At 34.2% G+C, this 22,472-nt stretch overlaps 4 protein-coding genes across 8 annotated transcripts; all 4 read right to left on the reverse strand.

The window, feature by feature from the left end:
• Window positions 1-354: 354 nt before the first annotated feature.
• On the reverse strand, window positions 355-2,514 carry LOC116005898 (receptor-like protein 35). The gene is made up of 3 exons (XM_031246132.1): window positions 2,505-2,514; window positions 2,303-2,370; window positions 355-1,071 (listed from the first exon to the last, which is right to left on the reverse strand). Exons 1-3 carry the CDS (start codon window positions 2,512-2,514, stop codon window positions 355-357), a joined length of 795 nt encoding a protein of 264 aa, XP_031101992.1.
• LOC116007706 lies at window positions 1,960-6,688 on the reverse strand. 4 transcript variants are annotated; one of them, XM_031248459.1, is made up of 10 exons: window positions 6,437-6,688; window positions 5,704-5,774; window positions 5,524-5,588; window positions 4,910-5,383; window positions 4,733-4,823; window positions 3,977-4,415; window positions 2,780-3,865; window positions 2,655-2,700; window positions 2,505-2,552; window positions 1,960-2,370 (listed from the first exon to the last, which is right to left on the reverse strand). In XM_031248459.1, exons 1-6 carry the CDS (start codon window positions 6,576-6,578, stop codon window positions 4,329-4,331), a joined length of 930 nt encoding a protein of 309 aa, XP_031104319.1. In that variant the 5' UTR covers window positions 6,579-6,688; the 3' UTR covers window positions 1,960-2,370; window positions 2,505-2,552; window positions 2,655-2,700; window positions 2,780-3,865; window positions 3,977-4,328. The 4 variants fall into 4 exon arrangements, with proteins under 4 accessions (XP_031104319.1, XP_031104322.1, XP_031104321.1 ...); XM_031248462.1 differs by lacking the exon at window positions 6,437-6,688 and adding an exon at window positions 6,257-6,362; XM_031248461.1 differs by lacking the exon at window positions 2,655-2,700.
• An 875-nt stretch (window positions 6,689-7,563) lies between these two features.
• Window positions 7,564-9,848, reverse strand: LOC116007372 (calcineurin B-like protein 10). 2 transcript variants are annotated; one of them, XM_031248035.1, is made up of 9 exons: window positions 9,761-9,848; window positions 9,511-9,670; window positions 9,340-9,422; window positions 9,128-9,187; window positions 8,862-8,970; window positions 8,703-8,755; window positions 8,455-8,535; window positions 8,273-8,385; window positions 7,564-8,078 (listed from the first exon to the last, which is right to left on the reverse strand). In XM_031248035.1, exons 1-9 carry the CDS (start codon window positions 9,797-9,799, stop codon window positions 8,015-8,017), a joined length of 762 nt encoding a protein of 253 aa, XP_031103895.1. In that variant the 5' UTR covers window positions 9,800-9,848; the 3' UTR covers window positions 7,564-8,014. The 2 variants fall into 2 exon arrangements, with proteins under 2 accessions (XP_031103895.1, XP_031103896.1); XM_031248036.1 differs by lacking the exon at window positions 9,128-9,187.
• Window positions 9,849-10,703: 855 nt separating this feature from the next.
• Window positions 10,704-13,135, reverse strand: LOC116007370 (calcineurin B-like protein 10). Its single transcript, XM_031248034.1, has 9 exons — window positions 12,996-13,135; window positions 12,724-12,910; window positions 12,556-12,638; window positions 12,328-12,387; window positions 12,092-12,200; window positions 11,948-12,000; window positions 11,598-11,678; window positions 11,388-11,500; window positions 10,704-11,176 (listed from the first exon to the last, which is right to left on the reverse strand). The coding sequence occupies exons 1-9, from the start codon at window positions 13,032-13,034 to the stop codon at window positions 11,122-11,124; spliced, it is 780 nt and encodes a 259-aa protein (XP_031103894.1). The 5' UTR covers window positions 13,035-13,135; the 3' UTR covers window positions 10,704-11,121.
• Between the last annotated feature and the right edge of the window lie 9,337 nt (window positions 13,136-22,472).

Raw genomic sequence — 22,472 nt, forward strand, 5'->3', positions numbered from 1 at the left:
ATTAGACCTCGCAAACCATTTCCATGTACATTGAATTTAAGAAGGGAGTGAAGTTTACAAAGTGTTCGAGGGATAACTCCATGCAACATGTTGGAGAGGAGACAAAGGCTTCTCAATGAAGTTACATTTCCCAGACATTGAGGAGTTAGACCACTCAAAGTATTGTTAGATAAATTGAGATACTCAAGAGAGTGAAGTTTGCAAAGTGTTGTAGGAATACTTCCTTGCAACATATTGGATAAGAGATAAAGATTTCTCAGTGAGGTTGCATTTTCCAAACACTCTGGAATTGGACCACTCAGATTATTGTAAGATAAAGAAAGAAGTTTAAGGGAGTGAAGATTGCATAGTTTTTTAGGAATATTTCCGTCCAACATGTTGTAGCCAAGATGAAGATTTGGTTAGTGAGCTTAGATTTCCAATTGTAGGAGGTATTGACCCATAGAAACTGTTTTTACTTAGGACAAGTTGTTTAAGCTTGGATAGCTTGACTAAACTTGGTGGAAATGGCCCATGGAACAAATTTCCCCCACAATCAAAAGTTTGAAGGTTGCTCAAATTGGAGAATATTGCTTCAGGAATTTGGCCAGTCAAAGAATTGTCATTTAAGGAGAGGGAAGTAAGGTGTTGAAGATAGCTTATTTTGGAGGGAATAGTACCACGAAGGTGGTTTCCTCCGAGGTTCAACAACCGGAACTTTGTTAATCTTCCAATCTCTGATGATATAAAGCTTACAAAACAGTTCGAACTGAGGTCCAAGAAAACTAGGTGGGAGAGGTTAGCAATAGCATATGGAACTGATCCAGTGAAGTTGTTATTATAGAGACTAAAACGGGTGAGGTTTGGAAATGAAACGAAATCAAGGCTTTCAAGTGTACCTGAGAGACTGAAATCATCCAGCTTAATCTTATAAATAGCTCCAACGTTGTTGCAAGTGATACCCGTCCAGTTCCAGCAAATGTTGTGAAGATTAGCAATAGACCAAGAATGAAGAACATCAGCATTGAAATCAAGGGTGTTCTTCCATTTGAGAAGGGCTCTTCTTCCCTCAGTTGTTTCAGAAGTTGTAGTCTCCAAAGGCAGTGAAAAGAGAAGAAGAAAATGAAAAGAAAAACATACCAATATATGACAAGTGGTCATCGGATCACTATGGTTAAACAGCCCTTAGGATGTTGTTTAATAAGTTGTGGGGTTATATTAGTGGCAGTACGTGAAAATGGGAGTATGCATTAGTAGTGATGAGGGTCGGGAGATGGAAGTCTGCAAAGTTTGAGTAATTAATGGGTCACAAAATAACAACACAAATCACTAAATCTTTGATATATAGAAAATAATTACTTATTTCTATTGGGTAAGAAATGTGACATTAATTAATTGGGAGATGACAATTGATAATCCATTTTTTTTTTTACATGTAGTATTTGTTTATATACTTTCTCAACTTAAGCTTGAACCCATTACCTCCCATCTAGGAGAGGTCACTTCATGCCGCTTGACCACAAGATCTTTGGCAATTAAAATGTTCAAATCATTTAATCACGCATTCATTACTCTAATTACTTTGGCCCTGTTTGGTAAATGGCTGTTGGCTGATTGGATTGGCTGATTGGGTTGGCTGTTTGGGTAATTAGAAGGTATAATTTGTTGATAATATTAACTAACAGTAGAAAGTTGTTTGATAAATTAGCTGTTAGCTGATAGCTGTTTGGTATAATTTCTTTTCTCAAAAAGCCAATTGAAAGGCTGCTTTGAGTAGTCTTTTGAATTTTAGCATTTTAGAGTTACAAAAGCTTATTAACCAAACAATTAATAGTGGTGAAATAAGCCAAAATTGGTTGATAGGCTGATTATTTACCAAACATGACCTTTAATTTCACTGCTCTACTTCTTTTCTAGGTGCTTAGAGGTTGAAAAGTCAATATTACATAAAATTCAATCCTTGTTTCTTCACACTTCATGTGCCTCTTAAGATTGCCATGAAAAGCCACATAATAATGTTTGATACGATCGCTTAACCTGATGGTTTGTAACCAACAGTAATACAATAATTAATAACAAATTGTCACGAATCTCACTTCATCAAGCATGGTAAACTACAAACCTAATGCATTGCGAATAATCTCAACCAACTTAGTCAGACTATTGTCTTAGTAATCACAAGATTATAAGTTTAATTCTGGTAGAAGCCCAAAGCTCATTCACCTCGTTATAGTCTTTTGTTAGCTAGGGTTACAAGGTAAGATTTATCCCGTGTACACCTTCGAATAGTGACCCCAGATTTTTATACAAAGAAACAACTCACCTTCATAATATAATCCAACATTGCTTCATCTGTTATCTTGTTTCCCTCTTGATCTGTGACATTGAAGACTACCAAAAAGACATGGAACGAGGAACAACTCAAAAATTTAACCCAAGAACGTGTCAACTCGTTTGTTTTTTTTTTTTTCGACAGTGAAGAAACATTCCAACAAGAAAGCTGAAGGAAAACAAAATGCCCTTACCATCCTCCATTAGAACAAATATAATCCTTGTTTGTTAGCACTATCCACCTACAAAAACAAAACACAAACACCCTTAGAATCGTTTTTTTTTCTTCTTCTATAAATCCCACAATAATAACTAATCAGACTAAACCGAGAAAGACAGACTACCTATATCACAGTGGCACTTTTGCAGGCTTCATTATCAATTACAACTCTAACAAAAAGACACAACAATGGAGTAAATCTTATGTGGAATAAAAACAGTCTTAAATCTGCTGAGGAATAACAGTTACCTTGGTGGACTCATTCTTCTTATGAGTTTCTCATACTCATCATCCATGATCTGTGAGTAGATGACTGTAATAATAATCTCGAGTAAATTGCACTTTTGGTCCTATGACTATAGGACCTGTGTTAATTGCAACACTCGACTTTAAAAACTAACATTTTAATCCTGTAACTATGCAATTTTTAACACATTTGGTCCTCCGGCCAAATCACAGCCGGAAAGTTATAATTCATTTTAATTAGTTTTAAAATGAGGGCATTTTGGTCTTTTCTCCTGCCTATGCTCTTCTTCCCCATTAGGTCGCTGGAAATGTCGCCACCGCGGCTGCCACAGCCAACCCCAATCATCTTACCGGAGAACTGAACCAAAATCGGAGAAGAAAATCGGAGATCTGAACCAAAACCGTCGAAAATGCCGCCGCCTCCGGCTCTCCTTCCTGATCTGACCCAGCTGGAGAAAAGCATAAATGGCAATTAACTTTTCCTTGCAAAGCGCCTCCATCCCGAGAGAGAGAGAGAGAGTTGTGTGATGGAGTCCAAATCTGCATCAGACACTATAGGGAAACCCATCAAATGCAAAGGTTTGATATTTCTCTAGCTAAGAATTTAAATTCCTCCATTTCCGTAGCTAGAGCTGTGTGATGGGAATGTCCATTCATATGTTTTCAAATATGTAATATTCCTCCATCCCGAGAGAGAGAGTTGTGTGATGGGCCAGCCAACTCAGTTCCCGGAAATCGTTCATCGATTCCTCCATATCCGTAGCTAGAGCTGACGTAGTAAAATGAACATTCCTCCAACGGCGATGGTTGCTCTTAATTTCAAGGTTTCCCGGCGAGCAAGTGCAAGTAAGAGGAAGAAGACCTTGTAAAATGACCTTTATGCCCTCACTATTTTGTAATTAGAAATGGGTTAAGTTTTTCCGGCCTGATTTGGCAGGTGATTTGGCCGGGAGGACCAAATCCGTTAAAAAAAGCATAGTCAAAGGATCAATTCGTTACTTTTAAAAGTCAAGTGTTGAAATTAATAGAGGTGCTATAGTCAGAGGACCAAAAGTGCAATTTACTCTAATAATCTCATTATTATTCCATCTAATTAACCCAAAAACAAAAACCACATATTAATCCAAAAAATGTAAAATCAATAGACGCAGGAGTATAATTCCTCAAGGAAAGAGCAGTTATCGAGCAGAGCACTCATACCTTTGCTCCGAACATGTAAGTCCCACATGAGAACTTTTTCAAGCTCTTACAGTTCTGGGCGAACGCCGATCCCAACATCGGTGACGTCGCGGCAGCCGTGCAGCTTCAGTCGCGTGAGGTTATGGCAGCAGAAGGAGATTCGGATCAATGGCTAAATAGGGGTGCCATTTTTCAGGGGCAATTGGCAACTCCCAAATATAAGTGTAGGGGAGATGTATATTCTAATTCTTATTGCAATACTTGTATAAAACAAATATCAAAACATATATTATCTTGCAAAAACATAAGATTCAAATTCAAATGCTGATCTTATAGTTGACTAAGCCAAATAGGATCTCCAAGTAGAAATACTTCATGCTCCATATTTTGGAGCTTTCCAAAGCTTAAACGCTATTTCATGCAAGTATCTGTCGGTTGGAATTACAAGATTCCCGCCATGCTGCATTACATGTACAAAGAAGTATAAATAACACTGGAATTATCAATCCTCAAAGACAACTAACATTTAAACCATGTACAGTTCTCCAAACAAAAAGTTTATAGACATTAGTGGCTTATAACGATTTAGATTTTAGAAAATCCAAGCCAAAGGATAAAGAAATATATAAATAAACCATATTTACATGTGGTCAAGTTTAAATTCTAAAAATAGTCTGAAAAATAACACATTCATGTGTAATAAAAACTATTCTGAGGAAAAGACGATTCAACCAAAGCTATAAAAGACTGATAAAAGTTCACATTTTTCAAACATACCTCTTTAAAATCTTCAAAAGAATATGATTCTACCCTATCTTTGCGAGTTACAGCATCTTGCCATTGAGCAACTAACATTGGGCAATGTTTTCTGTCAAAGAAGGCATTATATATCCAAGATTCTATGTTATATTGTCAATGTGGTTAAAAAAGGGGGAAAAGAGAGAGTCCAGTTACCTAACATTCTCTCGAGGTTTTCCTCCTTTTAATGTATAACTTTGGCGAGGAAAGAGTCTACAAAGCTCAAGACTATTCTCATGTCTACCGTCAGCAACAGAAAAATTGGAATTTTCATTTTCTATAATAGCCCCGAAGCTCAATAAGACAGAGAGGTGCAGCTGAGAACCAACTCCAGTCCTAGGTTGTGACGTGTTTATTAACTCACCAACCAAACCATTGACATGCTCTATGTCTTCAAGAGTACTCTTTTTGCTACTACCAACATGAACAATTACTAAATCAAATTGGCTTGTCTCCAAAACCTTTCCCTCTTGAAACCCTAGTAATTTTAGCAACTCAGAGGCCAACTTGGCCACATCAAAGCTGCTATGAACTAAATCTTCCAGCTGCAACACGGTGAAGCCAAGGTGACTACAAAAACCGTTCAAGATCGAATTATCAGTGACAATTGCAGCTTTCATCCCCATAAACCTAAATCCATAAAAAGAAAACACCATAATAGGTCAGATCCATTACCCAAAACTCCCAAATTATTAACATATGCATAATTAGACATAAGCATCAATCACAACACAACACGAGTGGTCGAGTGCAAATTGTAGAAAGTTTACCTCTGCGATACAGTGGGTGTTACAAACTTTTCTTGACATTTTGCTTCAGAAAGATCTTGTTTATTCTAAAGGCCAAAACAAAAAGCTTTAATACCATCTCTTAATCAAACTGAAAGAAATGGAAAAAACAAAACCACTCCTTCCCCAATAAACCTTACAAACATAACAAATGCATCTCACCATTTCATTATAAGCTTCACTCGCATCAAGTAGCTCTGCAAACTCTCTCACTATTCTTCCATCCTCATTTTCTGCAAACCAATCTCCAGTCAAATTTCAAAAGTAACAAAAGCAGGTATAGTAATGTAACAACGATCCAGTCTAGAAAAACCCCTAAGGAATCAAAATCAAAATTTTTTGGGTTAGGCCATGAAGTGTCCTTAGCAAGCCCTAACTATACGAGGCACCAACCTGTACCATGCTCAGACTAATCCCGTTCGCACCAGACCAACCCAATTAATGGGTAAAGTTCTGGCTAAATTGGTTTTTAACATACAAGATGAGGTTCGAACTCCCGACCTCTCTACCTCTCTTAAGGAGAGTGCACAGCCACTTACACTAACCAAGCTGTTTTCAAAATCAAATTTTGTGTAGCTGAATCCTGCATAATCCAACTGCAGCTCTCTCTCTTATATAAATCCTGCAAGTCCCCCTAACTAAAAACATAATCCAACTCCATTTTTGTTTAATCAATTTCAATAAAATTGGACTAGAAAATTATAAAAGGCACCACCTTTTCTATAATTCCTTTTCAATGCATAAATAAATGCAACCATTTTAGCCTTAATCTAACAGAAATCAAGAAAACAAATCGACATAATTATCTACCAAATACTGATACAATGAACTCGGATCGCAAAACAATCCTAAAATACTTTTTATTATTATTATTTTTTTTTTAAAAAGGGGAAACCTGAAGGAGGAGAGTGAGGGAGAGACAAGAAGCCGCAGCAGGCCCGAGAAGCGAGAGAATGGAGATGGGTATGAGATGGACTAAGGAATCGCGCCAATCTGTCACCGTAAAGCACCAGAGCTCTGCTAGGCTGGTCCCCCATTACTCGCTTTGCTTGAAAGAAATTGGGAAAAATCTTAGAAGCCCAAACACTGAGAGCCAAGAGTTTTTAATTAATGATGTGTTTGGGTTTGGGGTATGGTACTTTTGCAAATTACACCATGGAATCTAAGGTTGCGTAGGTTATGTCTTTTAACATACACTGTCTTCAGTGTTCTTGCCTATTCGTAGATTGTCCGATGCTCCTTAATATAAAATAAATAAATAAATATATATTTATACTTTAGTTTATAGTTTAACGTGGATCCACCCAGCATTATTAACTATGAATGAGGTACATTTACTAAATACAAAAAATCATGAAATAAAAATTCATAACTTAAAACACATTTACTAATTTGTATTAAGTTACATAATTTCAAAACACAAAAACTCATAATATAAAATACATGTACATACACCACTCGGTCCATAATGCACTGTGAACTCTAGTCCATGGTATAAAGATTGCATGCATTTTTTTATTCTCATTTTTTGGGGCTCCAATTAGAAATAGGTTAGAGTTCTACTTCATCTAGAATAATCTTGTATAGAGTTGGTTAATCATTATTATTAGAGACTTAGAGTCTTATGGGCTAGCCCGTCACGAATTGAGAGAAAATGGATTCAACCTGTTTAAGGTAAATTATTGCGTGGACCATGGTCCACACAGCTGTGTGGACCAAAAATAAAAAGTACATTATTTTTGTATTAAAGGTACATTATTTTTGTACTGTAGGTACATTATTTGATAATATATATCAAATAATGTACCTTCAGTACAAAAATAATGTATCCTATAATAATGTACCTACAATACAAAAATAATGTACCTTCAGTACAAAAATAATGTAATTTTTTTTTTGGCTCACACAGCTGTGTGGACCATGGTCCATGCAATAATGATTGACCTGTTTATGTGCGGGCTAGAGGGCCACCTTACAAAAAAAAAAAAAAAAGTGACCCGTAACCGGGGTTTCATAGGAAAATTTGCCTTTAGAATTTAGAAGCTAGGAGCTTCAATTGAATACTCAAGTAAAGAACAATGGCTGCTGAATTACAATACACAAAATTGCACTAGTATATTTCATTTCATGTGGAATGTAACTAACATTAACACTTGAAAAAAAATCACCCATTTACCATCTTATATATATACATATTGAAATCATCAACAAAAATGGAAGCTTGACCACTGACCAGGCCATATGGTTTCAGCCTTTTGCTTCTTGTTAGCAGTGTTAAGCCACAGGGAATGTCCACTGCTCACCAATTCTGTACAAGAAAGCCAATAATGATGCTGCAGTTCAGCTCTGACCTTCATGGAGGGCTCGAGTCAGCATTTTCCGGCAGCAACTATGCAGGAAGCTAGCGATTCCGGGCACCAGCAAGAAAAGCGTGTCGCAAATACATACATATATACACGATTTGATGAATGACTTACGAGGTTCCTTCTTCGGCCTGGGTGTTGAAAATGAAACTCGGGAACATGGTGGTGATGTTCCTATAAGAAGAGAAAACGCGGACTATGAATACATCTGAAAACAACAACACGGGCTAACGGGCAATTAATATCCAATTGCCTTGTACTAAACCAGGTTCAATAAGCAGTCAATTTATCTTTTTTCTTGAATAGCAATCACAAAGAATGATAACGAACATCGAGATTATCTTATGGAAGGAGAAAGAAGAGCATACTTGAGGTCAGGAAGAGTCATGTTCTTCAAGATCGAAGGATGACGAGTTACAAAGCCCTTCCAATCCTCTCTATTAATTTTACCATCGTTATCAGCATCAACATCTGCAAATGTCTGTCAAATTATGTATTATATTAGTATGACAACTTTGGGTGTTACCGAAAAAATCAAGAAATTAAATACCTTGTCAATAATCTCCTCAAGAAGATCATCAGATAGTTTCGTGTCAGATTCCATTAGAATCGCAATCACCATCTGCTTAACCTGAAAGAGAAGCTTATGACATCAAACAAACAGAGATAACAAAAGTACGAAACACACTGGGGGCATTTAGATAACAAAATGCTCACTCATTACAGACAGTAGAAAACCTCAACTTAAAAAATGAACTAAAGAGTGAAGACAATAATATAATCAGAATTCAGACTCGCCTCTTCACGCTCAATGAAGCCCGTTTGCCTCAGATCATAAAGCCGAAAGGCAACTGCAAAATTAAAGCAACGAACATTTCAGGAGTAAGCTAGCTATTTGTAAAGCAATTATATATATATGCATTTGTAAAGCCTAAAACAACACTCAGGATTCCTTACAATCGATTTTCTCTTCAATCGGAGTATTGGGATGGAACACATTGAGTGCGTGGATGAATTCCTCAAAATCAACAATACCATTCCTCTTCTCATCAAAGAGGTCGAATACCTGGAGAACAAGCAGAGCTCAGAATCAGAATGTTCCTTAACACAAACATTATTTGTTTTTCTTCTTTTTTTGGGGATAAAGCCAAAAAAACACACATAAAACAAACAGATATATGAATACAAACAAATTAAAGGATCAGAACTAATAGTGCATTTACCCGGTCCAGAAAGAGGGTCTCACCGTTTGGTGTATGGACTAGTGCTTGCTGAAGCTCTTCCTATCAGACCATGGTAGGTACACCAAACACATAATAATTAATATCATCAACAAACTAGGTAAAACTTCATAAGAAACATCATTATAAAAAAAATTTTAAAAAAGGGGAATAACAAAATCAAAACCTGGGTTGACAAAAATTGGATCTTTTACCTTATGAATCAAACCATCATCTATGATTGAACAACTCAGCTTCTTATACAACTCATATAATGCTTCCACTTCATTCAAAGAAACTGCAATAGTAATTAGCAGAAACAATTCAAATTTCCAAATCTATACCTATATTCCAAAAAAAAAAAAAACACGAAGTTGAGGAATCACATCTAGATTCATTGGCTAGTCGAGAAATATCCTTGAGAGGGTAGTGGGTGTGGTTTGTTTGGAAACAGCCCAAGACTGCGAAAAACAACGCTTCGATTATCGCAACTACCGGCAAACATGGCACGCATAGTTCCTCTGATAACGTTAATGAGCTCGAAGTCTAACACCAAAAAAAAACCCAAATTATTTCTCCTGAAGTACATATAAGTATATATATATACACACACACACAAAGAGATTCTTGAACTACCATAGAATTGTTGGTTGAACCTGTAGAAAAGATGGCCATTTTCTCTCTCTAATCTCTGTTGATGCGTTTGTAGACGAATGAAATGAATCCATAACATTATAGGAGTATAGGACCAGCAATTATATCCAATTTTATAATTACGACTTCAGACACACGATTTACATGCTTTGGTGAGAATTGTGGGTTACACTAAATTTAAGAATTTAAGAATAAGTCATTCTCGCAAATTTATGAAGGAAAATGTGTTAAATAGCCCATGAAATTTTACACATTTTGTAATTAAATAATTTAACATCGAAATACAAGTAAATTGTGTAAAAGTGCAATTAACAATTTCATATAGTGCACTAAATGCAAGTAGAATGTATTACAAGTGCAAGTAAAATGTACACTAAGCATCAATATTAAGTGCACCTAACTAAGCATCAATATTAAGTGCACCTAACGTTATATTTAGTTGCACCAGACGTTATAATTAAGTATACCTATGTGAAAGACTTTATCATTAAATGCACAAATATTACCAAGGTAAATTACTTTCACTTGTAAGTGAAAATAGTTGCACTTGTAAGTGATTTTACTTACACTTTTTACTTGCAAACTTGCACCAGTTACTTGCACTTATAACATATTTTACTTGCACCAAAGTTTAAATTATTTACGAAAATACTATCGCGTCATTTTAAAAAAATGACATCTAATATTTCAAAAAAAAATGACATCTAATTCATGAATCTAAATACGTGGATGACTGTAAATGATTCTGATTTCTGTCCTAAACAACCATTCGCACTTGTGTGTGCCCCTATATATATATATATATATATATATATATATGTGGGGGTAGGATCACATGAAAACTACCCTTCAACTACACAATCATCAGTTACACCCTAAAATTGTCAGGACAGGGTGTGGGGCGTTTGGGGTGGGCGATTCCATCTTGTTACAAGTTATTAGCAAATGCACAATCAGACACTACAAGTTACACAATCATAATTACATAAATGAGTAATTACATAAATAATTACAGAAATGTGTGGTTTCAGACATTACAACGTGCACAATAGGTAGTTCGGAGCTCTCATAAAAGGGTAGTTATCATTAAATCCCATATCATCAACAAAAATGGAAGCTTGGCAAGCCATATATGCTTTCAGCCTTGTGCTTTTTGTTAGCAGTGTGTTGTGCCCCAGGGAATGTCCACTCCTCACCAATTCTGTACAAGAAAGCCAAAAATGATGCTGCAGCAGCTGTGACCTTCATGGAGGGGGTTCGGGTCACCATTTTCCGGCAGCAACTATGCAGGAAGCGATTCTGGGCACCAGCAGATAATCAATTTGATGATCGACTTGTGAGGTTCATTCTTCGGCCTGAGTGTTGAAAACGAAGCTTGGGAACACGGTGGTGATGTTCCTATAAGAAGAGAAAACGTGGATTTTAAATACTCATGAAAACAACACAGGGCTAATGGGCGATATTCAAATGCGTTGTACTAACTAAACCAGGTTGTTCCAGTAAGCAGTCAATTTATCTGTTTTCTCGAACAGGCAATCACAAAGAATGATGAAATGTATATCGAACTTTAGATATATCTTATTGAAAGAGAAAGAAGCTAAGTGCATACTTCAGATAAGGAAGAGTCATGTTCTTCAAGATCGAAGGATGATGAATTACAAAGCCCTTCCAATCGTCTTTATTAATTTTACCATCCCCATCAGCATCAACATCTGCAAATGTCTGTCAAAAACGCAGAGGATTATGCATGATGCATTATAATACGCCTACTAAAATGACAACTTCGGAGGCAAAGGCTGATACCAAAATCAAGTAATACCTTGTCAATAATCTCCTCGAGAAGATCATCGGATAGTTTCATTTCAGATTCCATTAGAATCGCAATCACCATCTGCTTAACCTGAAAGAGAAGCTTTATCCATTTAGGAAGACCATGGCATCAAATAAACAAAGATAACGAAACACGCTGGGGGCATTTAGATAACAAAATGCTCGGTGGTCAACACTCAACAGTAGAATTGGGAGATAAACTGAATATATAAACTTTGCCCAACCAAGCTTATGAATGAGACTTAAAAAACGAAACTAAAGAGTGAAGACAGTAATATATTCAGAACTCAGAAATGTCATTAATTTTAAGGCAGTAATACATTTCGAATTCAGACACACCTCTTCACGCTCAATGAAGCCCGTTTGCCTTAGATCATAAAGCCGAAACGCAACTGCAAAAGCAAGAAATTAACATTTCACGAGTAAGCTATTCGTAAAGCAATTATGCAATGCTTGCTAAAACTAACACTCACGGTTCCTTACAATCGATTTTCTCTTCAATTGGAGCATTGGGATGGAACACATTGAGCGCGTGGATGAATTCCTCAAAATCAACAATACCATTCCTCTTCTCATCAAAGAGGTCGAATACCTGGAGAATAAGCAGACCTCTCAGAAAGTGCATTAACATAAACACTATCCATTTTTGTTCTTTTTTGGGCATAAATCCAACAAAACACACACTATAAAACAAAGATCAGAACTATTAGTGCATTTACCCGGTCCAGAAAGAGGTTCTCACCATATGGTGTATGGAATAGTGCTAGCTGAAGCTCTTCCTATGAGACCATGGTAGGTACAGCAAACACATAATAATTAATATTATCAAGAAACTAGGTAAAACTTCATAAGAAACATCTTTATAATAATAATTAAAAAAAAAAAAAAGGGAATAACAAAGTAAAAACAAAATCAAAACCTGGGTTAACAAAAATTGGATCTTTTACCTTATGAATCAAACCATCATCTATGATTGAACAACTCAGCTTCTTATACAACTCATATAATGCTTCCACTTCATTCAAAGAAACTGCAATGGTAATTAGCAGAAACAATTCAAATTTCCAAATCTACAGATAAATTCCCAAAAAAAAAACACAAAGTTGAGGAATCACATCTAGATTCATTGGCTAGTCGAGAAATATCCTTGAGAGGGTACTGAATCTGCGGATTCTTATTCTGGGTTGAAAAGTGTTTGGCTCCGAAACAGCCCGAGACTGCGAAAACCAACGCTTCGATAATCGCAATAACCGGCAAAAACGCCACGCATAGTTTCTCTGACAACGTTAATGAGCTCGAATCCTAAAAAAAAAAAAAAACACCCCAAATTAGTTCTCTTTAAGTACATATAACCATGAAGATAGAGAGCGAAAGATTCTTGAACTACCATGGAATTGTTGGCTGAACCCATAGAAAAGATCGCCATTTTTCTCTCTCTACTCTCTGTCTGTGTGTCTCTCTCTAGTTACTCCTGCAACGAATATATTTGGGAAAAGAGTATTGCTTTAGCGACGAATGAAATGGATCGATAAGATCATATGATTATAGATTATAGGACTCAGCAATCTATTTATAAACCACACATTAATACATAAGTTGAAAAAATGTTTTTTTTTTTTTGACAATTTATTCTAAACAATTAGAATTTTAATATTACAGATATAATAAATTTTAATAAATAAATTTAGTAAACAGTCAAATTAATATATATGAAATATTATAATATTTATACTTTATCAGAAAAATGTTGTAAAAAAATTAAAAGTAATATATATAATATTATATATTTTTTTTCAATTTTATAGCTCAATATTATAAGATTTCAGTTATATTTTTTAAGAGAATATATATATATATATATATATATATATATATATATATATAGAGAGAGAGAGAGAGAGAAATTTTCACTTTTGGTCCTACGACTATTTGATCATTTCCACATTTGGTTCTTGACTATTAAAATTTTTAGATTTGATCCCACGATTTTTAAATCCCTAGCACATTTGGTCCTTCCGATCAAATTCCGGTCACCGACAACTATTTTCCAGCGAATGAACTTAATTAAGGACAATTTTATCATTTCAATTTTTAAATTTATATAAAAAAAACTGACGGCGTTTGGTAAAGTCTTCTTCCCCGAATCCCTCTTCCCTCTCTCTTTGTCTCGCCGAAAAAACACCATTTTTTCCGGCCAAAATAAAAAAAAAATGGAAAACAACTACAATGAAGTTTGACAGCGGCAGGCTTGATCGTGACTAGTGAACCTCTCTCGTCCCTCGTCACTCTTCTCTCTCATTGACGACAAAGGTAGTATGAGGTGGACTACGGCAAAGACCAGTTCTCTCTCATGTCGTACATGCAAGGGCAGGACCTGTCGAAGTAGCTCCGGCGTGAACATCCAGCGAACGACTGACACCTCTCTCCATTTCCTCGCCAGTTCTTCCTCCATTTTTGCCACTAGGGAAGAGGGCTGCGAGGGGATGATGGGGAAGAAGAAATAGTTTTGGGAATTTTTTTATTTATAAATTTAAAAAATGAAATTACAAAATTGTACTTAACTGAATTCATTTGCTGGAAATTAAAATAGTTGTCGGTGACGGAATGTGGCCGAAATTTGATCAGAAAGACCGAATGTAGTAGGGATTTAAGAGTCGTGGGACCAAATCTTGAAATTTTAATAGTCAGGGACCAAATGTGAAAATGGTCAAATAGTCGTGGAACCAAAAGTGGAAATTTCTCTCCATCTCTCTCTCTTTTATATATATATATACATATATATATATATATATATATATATATGTATGTATGTATGTATGTATGTATGTATGCATGCATGTATGTTTATTCTGGTGGAAAGGGTTATAAGTGTAGAGGGGGTGAGTGGGGGTAGGGGGCGGGGGGTTTGAATAGACTTGTATGCAAAATTTCTTTGCTATTCAAGTGATTAGAACGAAGAGCGAACTTGTTCTAATCTACCTTTCGTAAAAGAGTTCTACAACGAAAAATATTAACTCCTTATTACTTATTTTCCATGTATGTTTGATCTTGTTGAAATCTTTGAACAATGCTCAACTAAGCACAAGTGTGTAAGAGTAGTAAAAAGTTAAGTCTCAAAGACTTTAACAAAGAGCATTATCAAAGCAATAAGGAAAAGTAAAGTAACATACAAATTAAATGTAATCAAGTGAATGGAGGGGACTAGGACTAGGTGTTCCTTGATTGGATGCAATAGAATGGCCTAGGTATAGGAAGTAGTGTAATGCATTGATCGCGATTCTTGGAAGATGTTTCCATTGCCAAAGCCACTCTTGTGGTCTATTTGGCATATCAAGTAATAGAACCCTACTCTCGTAGCAACGTCCTACTACTTGAGACGTTTCATCGAACACTTAGAGTCCACATATTCTTCTGAGTTCTACCTCTTGGTGCAAGGGGGGAATTACAAGTGGAGTAGGTTATGATGTAGTTCCAATCTCTTAGCAACTCCACACCTCTAACAATAATCAAGTCAATACATTAAGTCACTTCCTAATTGCAATAAAAACATTCTAGATCCTAACAACTAAATCTAATCCTAATTCCCTAAGAATTAGCTAGACATTGTCACAATCCAATAACTAAGATGAAGCTAAGAACCAATGAAGGCATTGAAAACAAAAGTAAATTGCAATTGAATGATATGAACAAACTTAGCTTTAAGAGCAATCTTCATTCTCCAAGCAAATCTCCAATCAATTGTAGCTGGAATCCCCTTAGAATCCTTAGATCAATGTGTCAAGTTGCTCCAAGAACCCTAGAGAGAATTCTCTCTCTAAAATCTAAAGCACAAGTATGAACAATTGGTAAAAATCTAGATTCATCCCGTAAACGAGAGCAAAAGCTATATCTATAGTCGCATTTCAGCTTCACATCACGCAGGCCGTCACACAGTAACAGTTGCGTGAATAATATCATCTAGCTCTGTGAAGCTTTTCCTTGTCACGAGGCTAGTTACCACTTGCTGAGTGGTGTGAGAAGCAGAATTAGCACTCTGAAGTTGGAGTCACGAGATTCACCATGCGGTAATGGACCTGGTAACGACATAAACACTTCTTTGAAGTTGGTATCACGCCTGAGATCATAGGTAACTTGTGGCATGATTCTGACCTTGAAGATGTCCGAATTAGACTTTGTTGTCTCTAGCAAAATTGTAGCCATTTGAGTTGCCATTTTGATGCTACTTGAATAACCTCTTTTGGACACTCTTAGCTCTAGATATGATCAAATATCAAAATATTACCAAAGTGCTCTTGAAATGACATTATTTTTCTATATTGTACAAATGCAACCACAATTAGTCATTATTCTTAACTTTAATCAAAATAAGTCATTCTAAGAATAGAATAAGCTCAAATGACTCCAATTATAACACAAGATACCTTCAAAATACCCCACAAAACATAGCATTTTTGGCAGTTACCAATGTACATATTGAATTGCAAGGCATTAAGACAATTTGTAGCTTAGACTCTATGTTAGGCATATACTTATGTAATCTTTTTCTCAATTTATAGCTACTTTTCCCTGGGAAAAAACCATCGATTATCAATATATTTAATAAATTGTTAGGTTAAATAGCACTTAAATTAAAGGATGGCGTTGCTTTATATTGGAGTGTTTAAGTGGTTGTTAATTAGTTTAACTAGATTAAAAAAAAAAAAAAAAAACTTGTGATTGTATGCTTAATCTAGTGGAGGAATGTAGGTGAATTATGACTAAATGATGGTAAGTCCAAGCGGTATGTCTAGCAATAGAACAAAATAGAATTGCCAACTTTTTTGTTAAAAATATTTATTTAGAATATAATATAATACTCAAGATTTACAAGTGATTGATCACGGCTCACGGTCTCTTAATAAATTCTTGCTAATGATGAATTCAGTGTTTCTGATCTTATCATAAGAGATTTTACCACTTGAGTGATTAATTAATTTTTTTTCATAAGTACATCCCTTCCTTTATGATTTTACTTAGTAGTTAGGTTGGAATGAAATTATTGAGAGTGAAATGAGATTAAGGAATTAAATGGAATTATTCATGAAAGTAGATAATATGATAATATGGATTGAAAATGACATTGTGAAGGAATTGATGTATGAAATGGGCATCCCAAGTCTCATCCATTCTTGAGTGCTTGGGAGAAAATTATGAACAAAATGAAGTGATGAGAATGATTTATGATTAGATCAGACGATTTGAGTTTAAGTGGAAATTAAACCTTGTCGCCATTAGTTAGTCAATCATTCTATTATTAAATGATTACACTAATTGATGTTGGTTGGATATATCTTGGACTCGATGTGCCTAAGATAGAGGGAATAGATTAATTAAGTATGAGTGTTCAAAAATAAGAGATAATGGGGAACAATCATTATTGCATGGACCATGGTCTACACCAGTTCTTATATCGTGGATCGCGGTCCACAATGCATTGTGGACCGCGGTCCTAAAACGACGTCGTTTTAGTAAGTGGGAGACGGAGCCCCGTAATTGACACTACAGTTCATTCCAAAAGATACTGCCTTACATTTGTTTTGATATTATCGAATGAAACTGTAGTTATATCAAAAAGTAACTGTAGTTGTGTTGAAAATAAAGTGCAGTGTATATGAAAAAATACTGAATAACAGTTTCACATTTGTGTTTGATATTATCGAATGAAACTGTAGTTATATCAAAATGTAACTGTAGTTGTGTTGAAATGTAACTGTAGTGTATATGAACAGATACTGAATAATAGTTTCACTTTTGTGTTTTTATATTATCGAATGAAACTGTAGTTATATCAAAAAGTAACTGCAGTTGTGTTGAATTGTAACTGCAGTATATATGAAAAGAAAGTGCAGTATATATGAAAAGAAAGTGAGTGGCGCGAATTCATCCGTCTGTTTTCATTAATCAAAACGACGTCGTTTTGGAACCGCGGTCCACAATGCATTGTGGGCCACGGTCCACGATATAATTTGCGGGTCTACACAGCTGCGTGGACCAAAAATAAAAAATACATTATTTTTGTACTAAATGTACATTATTTTTGTACTGTAGGCACATTATTTTAAGATACATTATTTTTGTACTGAAGGTACAACAAATCAATGAATTATGACATTTGCGGATATAAGTATGGCATTTGCATGTTGATTCGATCCGACCCGATCCGTCTCACGAATAAGGATTCGTGAGACGATCTTACACAAGTGTGACTCTTTATTTATTGGGAAAATGACAGTTTTAGTATATTAATTATATCCATATTGTAGACTCGGTCTATGAATTATTATCATACACATTTTTTTTGTTTAATTATGTGCGAAGTGATAGTTTTAGTCCACCACCAACAAATTATGTTAATATTAAGGCAAAAACTTGTGTGAGATCGTCTCACTGTGAGATGGGACGGGTCGGATCGGGTCAAGATACAAATGTAATACTTATACACACAAATGTCATACTTATATGTTCAAATGTAATACTAATCAGGAATAAAATTTTTGTTACTTATAAGGGTAAATGTAATACTTTTAAGGAAAAATATAATACTTTTACATTTCGATTTAAAAGTATTAGATTTTTCCTCAAAAGTATTATATTTTCCCTTATAAGTAAGGGGCACTTATCAACATTACGTATTATGAAAAATGTAATACTTTTTCTCTTATAAATAACAAAAATTGTATTCATGAGTAGTATTATATTTGAGCAAATAAGTATGACATTTGCATGTTGCTTCGACCCGACCCGACCCGTCTCACGAATAAGGATCCGTGAGACGGTCTCACACAAGTGTGACCCTAATATTAATAATGCATTTTAAAATTTTAAATTATTGAGGGACACCTTAGTCATTTTTCATTTATATTATTTTGTATTAAATAATTAATTAATCGTTGAGTTTGACAGACTTTTTTTTTTTGTCATTGGAGTGTAGTTAAAACTTTAAAAATTTTTGGGTTTCTAAGTTTACTATATATTACTAGTTAAAACCAAAGGTCATGTGGCCAAGTGGCATAACTGTGACTTCTCAAATGAAAGGTTTTAAGTTTGATCCCCAGTGTGGGGATATTATATTGTAACAGAGTCCAATTTAAGTACTTGGTTGTTTTCGTGTTAATAAGGTGGAGTGAGTATTTACTTTATAAACACTTTCAATTCAAATATCATTTCTATTTTATTTATAAAAAGAAAAGAAAAGAGCAATGGTTCTACCACAATTATTGCATAAGTATATTAGATCGTTGATAGATATAATTAAAAAAAATGTTATGAAATAATTTACTCACATAAAGAAATACTAATATGAAAATTGATATGAACATATTATAATTCACAAATCAATGCTTGTTATTTGAATATCCATTTTGCTTAAATGCTCTTCAATAATCATATCTATGTACAAAACAAAAACATTACAAATAAGACATACTCGTCATATATTGCACATTGCACTACTATGTAAATATGAAACCAAGCATATAAATATCATCTTAATTATTTAGAAAGATAAAATCATTTTCTAATTAGTAAAATGACATTTTAACCTTGAAACTAAAGATAAGTAGATAGATACATCTTTATAAATCTCATAAAACTAGCAAGTCGTCATTTATGTAATTTTCACATCCATTTTGCACCTGTTCATTTTGAAGTTCATATTTTTGGAATTAGTATGAATGCGTGTAATACTTGATTTTGTATGTGTGTGTGTGCGTTTTTTGTAAAAAAGAACTTGTTGAATTTATACTAACCTTGGAGTACTCACTACTGCCTTTTCACCCCAATGCATGCAGTTAAATAGTTTTTTCACTTTGTTCATAAGCCTTTTTTAAACAGTAGCTACATCCTATATCCAAGTGTTTTTATTATCAAGATTGATGCTGATTTTGCCTTAAATCCAAGCAAGTTTAGTCTAGAAAATGAAATAAATTGTAAATTTATATGAGTTCTAGTATATTTAAAGGATGCACAATAAGTATTTTACATACAGGATCAATGAAGGTTTTAACCGTGTCTATCTTTTTTTTAATTTCTTCATTTTCTGAATTTGCAAGATTGATTGCAGCATTGTTGTAGTCTCGACATCAAGTTTTCATATTAGCATTTCTTTATGTGAGCAAATTATTTCATAACATTTTTTCAATTATCTCTCTCAACAATCAAATATACTTTTTTTTTCTTTTCGGTGATGTCTTGTTGCAATTTGCAAATGGAAAAATGAAAATACAATTGTGGTAGAACCAATGCTCTCTTTTTTATTTTTATTTTTCTTTATAAATAAAATAGAAATGACATATGAATTGAAAGTGTTTATAGAGTGAAGACTCACTCCAACTTATTGACATGAATACAATAAAGTACTTAAATTCGCAATATTTATTTCAACCAGTAATGTTTAGTAAACTTGGAATCAATCAAAACAATTTTGAAGTTTTAACTACACTCCAATGATAAAAAAAAGTGTATGCCAAACTCCACGATTAATTAATTATTTAATATAGAATAATATAAATGAAAAATGACTAAGTTGTCCATCAATAATTTGAAAATTTAAAATGCATTATTAATATTAACATAATTTGTTGGTGGTAGACTAAAACTACCACTTCACACATAATTAAAGTAAAAAATTTATGTATGATAATAATCTATGGACTGAGCCTACAATATAGTATAATTAATGTACTAAAATCATCATTTTCCTTATACATAAATAGTTACCCTTTTTCAGAAAAAATGGGGAACAATAGTGAATTTATACACTCGTTTTGTAACCCAATAGGGTAGTTCAAGTGACAAGTGAGTTCTTTTTGTGGAGAAGAATTTTGGGAGTACCCAAGTGACGATTTCTCTTGGGTCAACTCCCGCGCCTCCTGGAGCGAGCGCGGGTAAACCTGGACCGTTAAACACCAAAAAAAAACGTACACTCGTTTTGTAACATTCTAACCTTCAACACCAATAAATACAACTATTGATCCACATCTTCATTGTTTTGTTGTTTTCCAATTATCTCTTATTTTTGAACCCTCATACTTAATCTATTCCCTCTATCTTAAGCACCTCGAATTCAAGATACAACCAACATCAGTTAATGTAATCATTTAATAATATAATGATTGACTAACTAATGGAGACAAGGTTTCCACTTAAACTCAAATGGTCTGATCTAATTATTCTCATCACTTCATTTTGTTCATAATATTCTCCATACACTCAAGAATGGATGAGACTTGGGATGCCCATTTCATACATCAATCCCTTCACAATGTCATTTTCAATCCATATTATATTGTTCATATTATTTACTTTCATGAATAATTCCATTTAATTCCTTAATCTCATTTCACTCTCAATAATTTTATTCCAACTGACGGTAAATATGTTACCGGATAATATTGAGATTGAATAACAATAATTGAATACAATGAGTAATTAGTACAGTAGCATTTGTGTGTAAGAAACAAAGTCCCACTTCCTCCTACAACATGGTTCTTTTTATACTTGTGAAACAACGAGTGTTCTGTGCTTGTAACGGTCGCTTAATATCTACACTAAGTGCATGTAATGACTCCAAGGAGCCGTTGGATAACTCCTCTTCAATGTGTCCTTCTTGTGTAACGGATGGCTGTTTAACTTCCTGAGCCTGCGTGTCTTCTTGTGGTTTGGGTCGGGTGCTGCATGCCTAATTATACTGTCACCGACCTAGCTACTAAACTCTTCTTCTTTTTTTTTTTCCTTTTTTTTTCTTTTAAAATCATAAAGGAAGGGAGGCACTTAGGAAAAAAAATCATTCAAGTGGTAAAATCTCTTATGATAAGAAACACTCAATTCATCATCAACAAAAATCTACTAAGAGTCTATGAGAGGTGATCAATCACTTGTAAATAATGAGTATTCTAAATAAATATTTTAACCAAGAAGTTGACAATTTTATTTTGTTCTATTATAGAAATACAGACAAAATTTTCCAAGTTCATTCAACACTCTTATTCACAATAATATATAAGCAACTTATTTTTTCCATAGCATCCTATATATGTGAGAACTATAGTGGTGGCACACCGTTGGCCACCCTTTTATATATATATATATATATATATATATATATATATATATATATATATATATATATATATATATATATAGTCCTTAATCAGGTGAGAACCATGTCCTAGGTGAGAACGTAAGAACAAATCCAAACCATTGATCTAGTAGATCTAACGGTTGAAATAAACAAAATTTTGTAATATTTATGAAAATGACCACGCTTATTTTAAAAGTTTATAATATTTATGAAATTAAAATGACCCCGCTCATTTTTTACTTGATTTCTCATCCGTTAGATTTTGCAGATCAATGGTTTGGATTTGTCCTCACGTTCTCACTTGGGACATAGTTCTCATATGATTAGGATTCATATATATATATATATATATATATATATGGAAAATTGTAATTTATGCCCCTTCATAATATGTTAATTATCAATGTCACCCCTGAACTATTAGTAGTGTAAATGTTGTCCCTCAATTTTCAAAACGATACATATATTGTCCTTCCCAAGTGTAAATATTGCCCATCGATTTTTAAGACGTTACATATATTGCCCCTCCAGAACAGTACAAGAGGGGCAATATATGTACCGTTTTGAAAATTGAGGTGCAACATTTACACCACTAATAATTCAGGGATGACATTGATAATTGACATGTTATGGAGGGGCATAAATTGCAATTTTTTCTATATATATATATATATATGTTTGTACATTTTTCCACATTTCGTTCCCATATTTCTTTTTTGTCCCGACTCCCGTGTTTTTCCGATC

This window comes from Ipomoea triloba, chromosome 15 (assembly GCF_003576645.1).
Source record: "Ipomoea triloba cultivar NCNSP0323 chromosome 15, ASM357664v1".
NCBI lineage: Eukaryota > Viridiplantae > Streptophyta > Magnoliopsida > Solanales > Convolvulaceae > Ipomoea > Ipomoea triloba.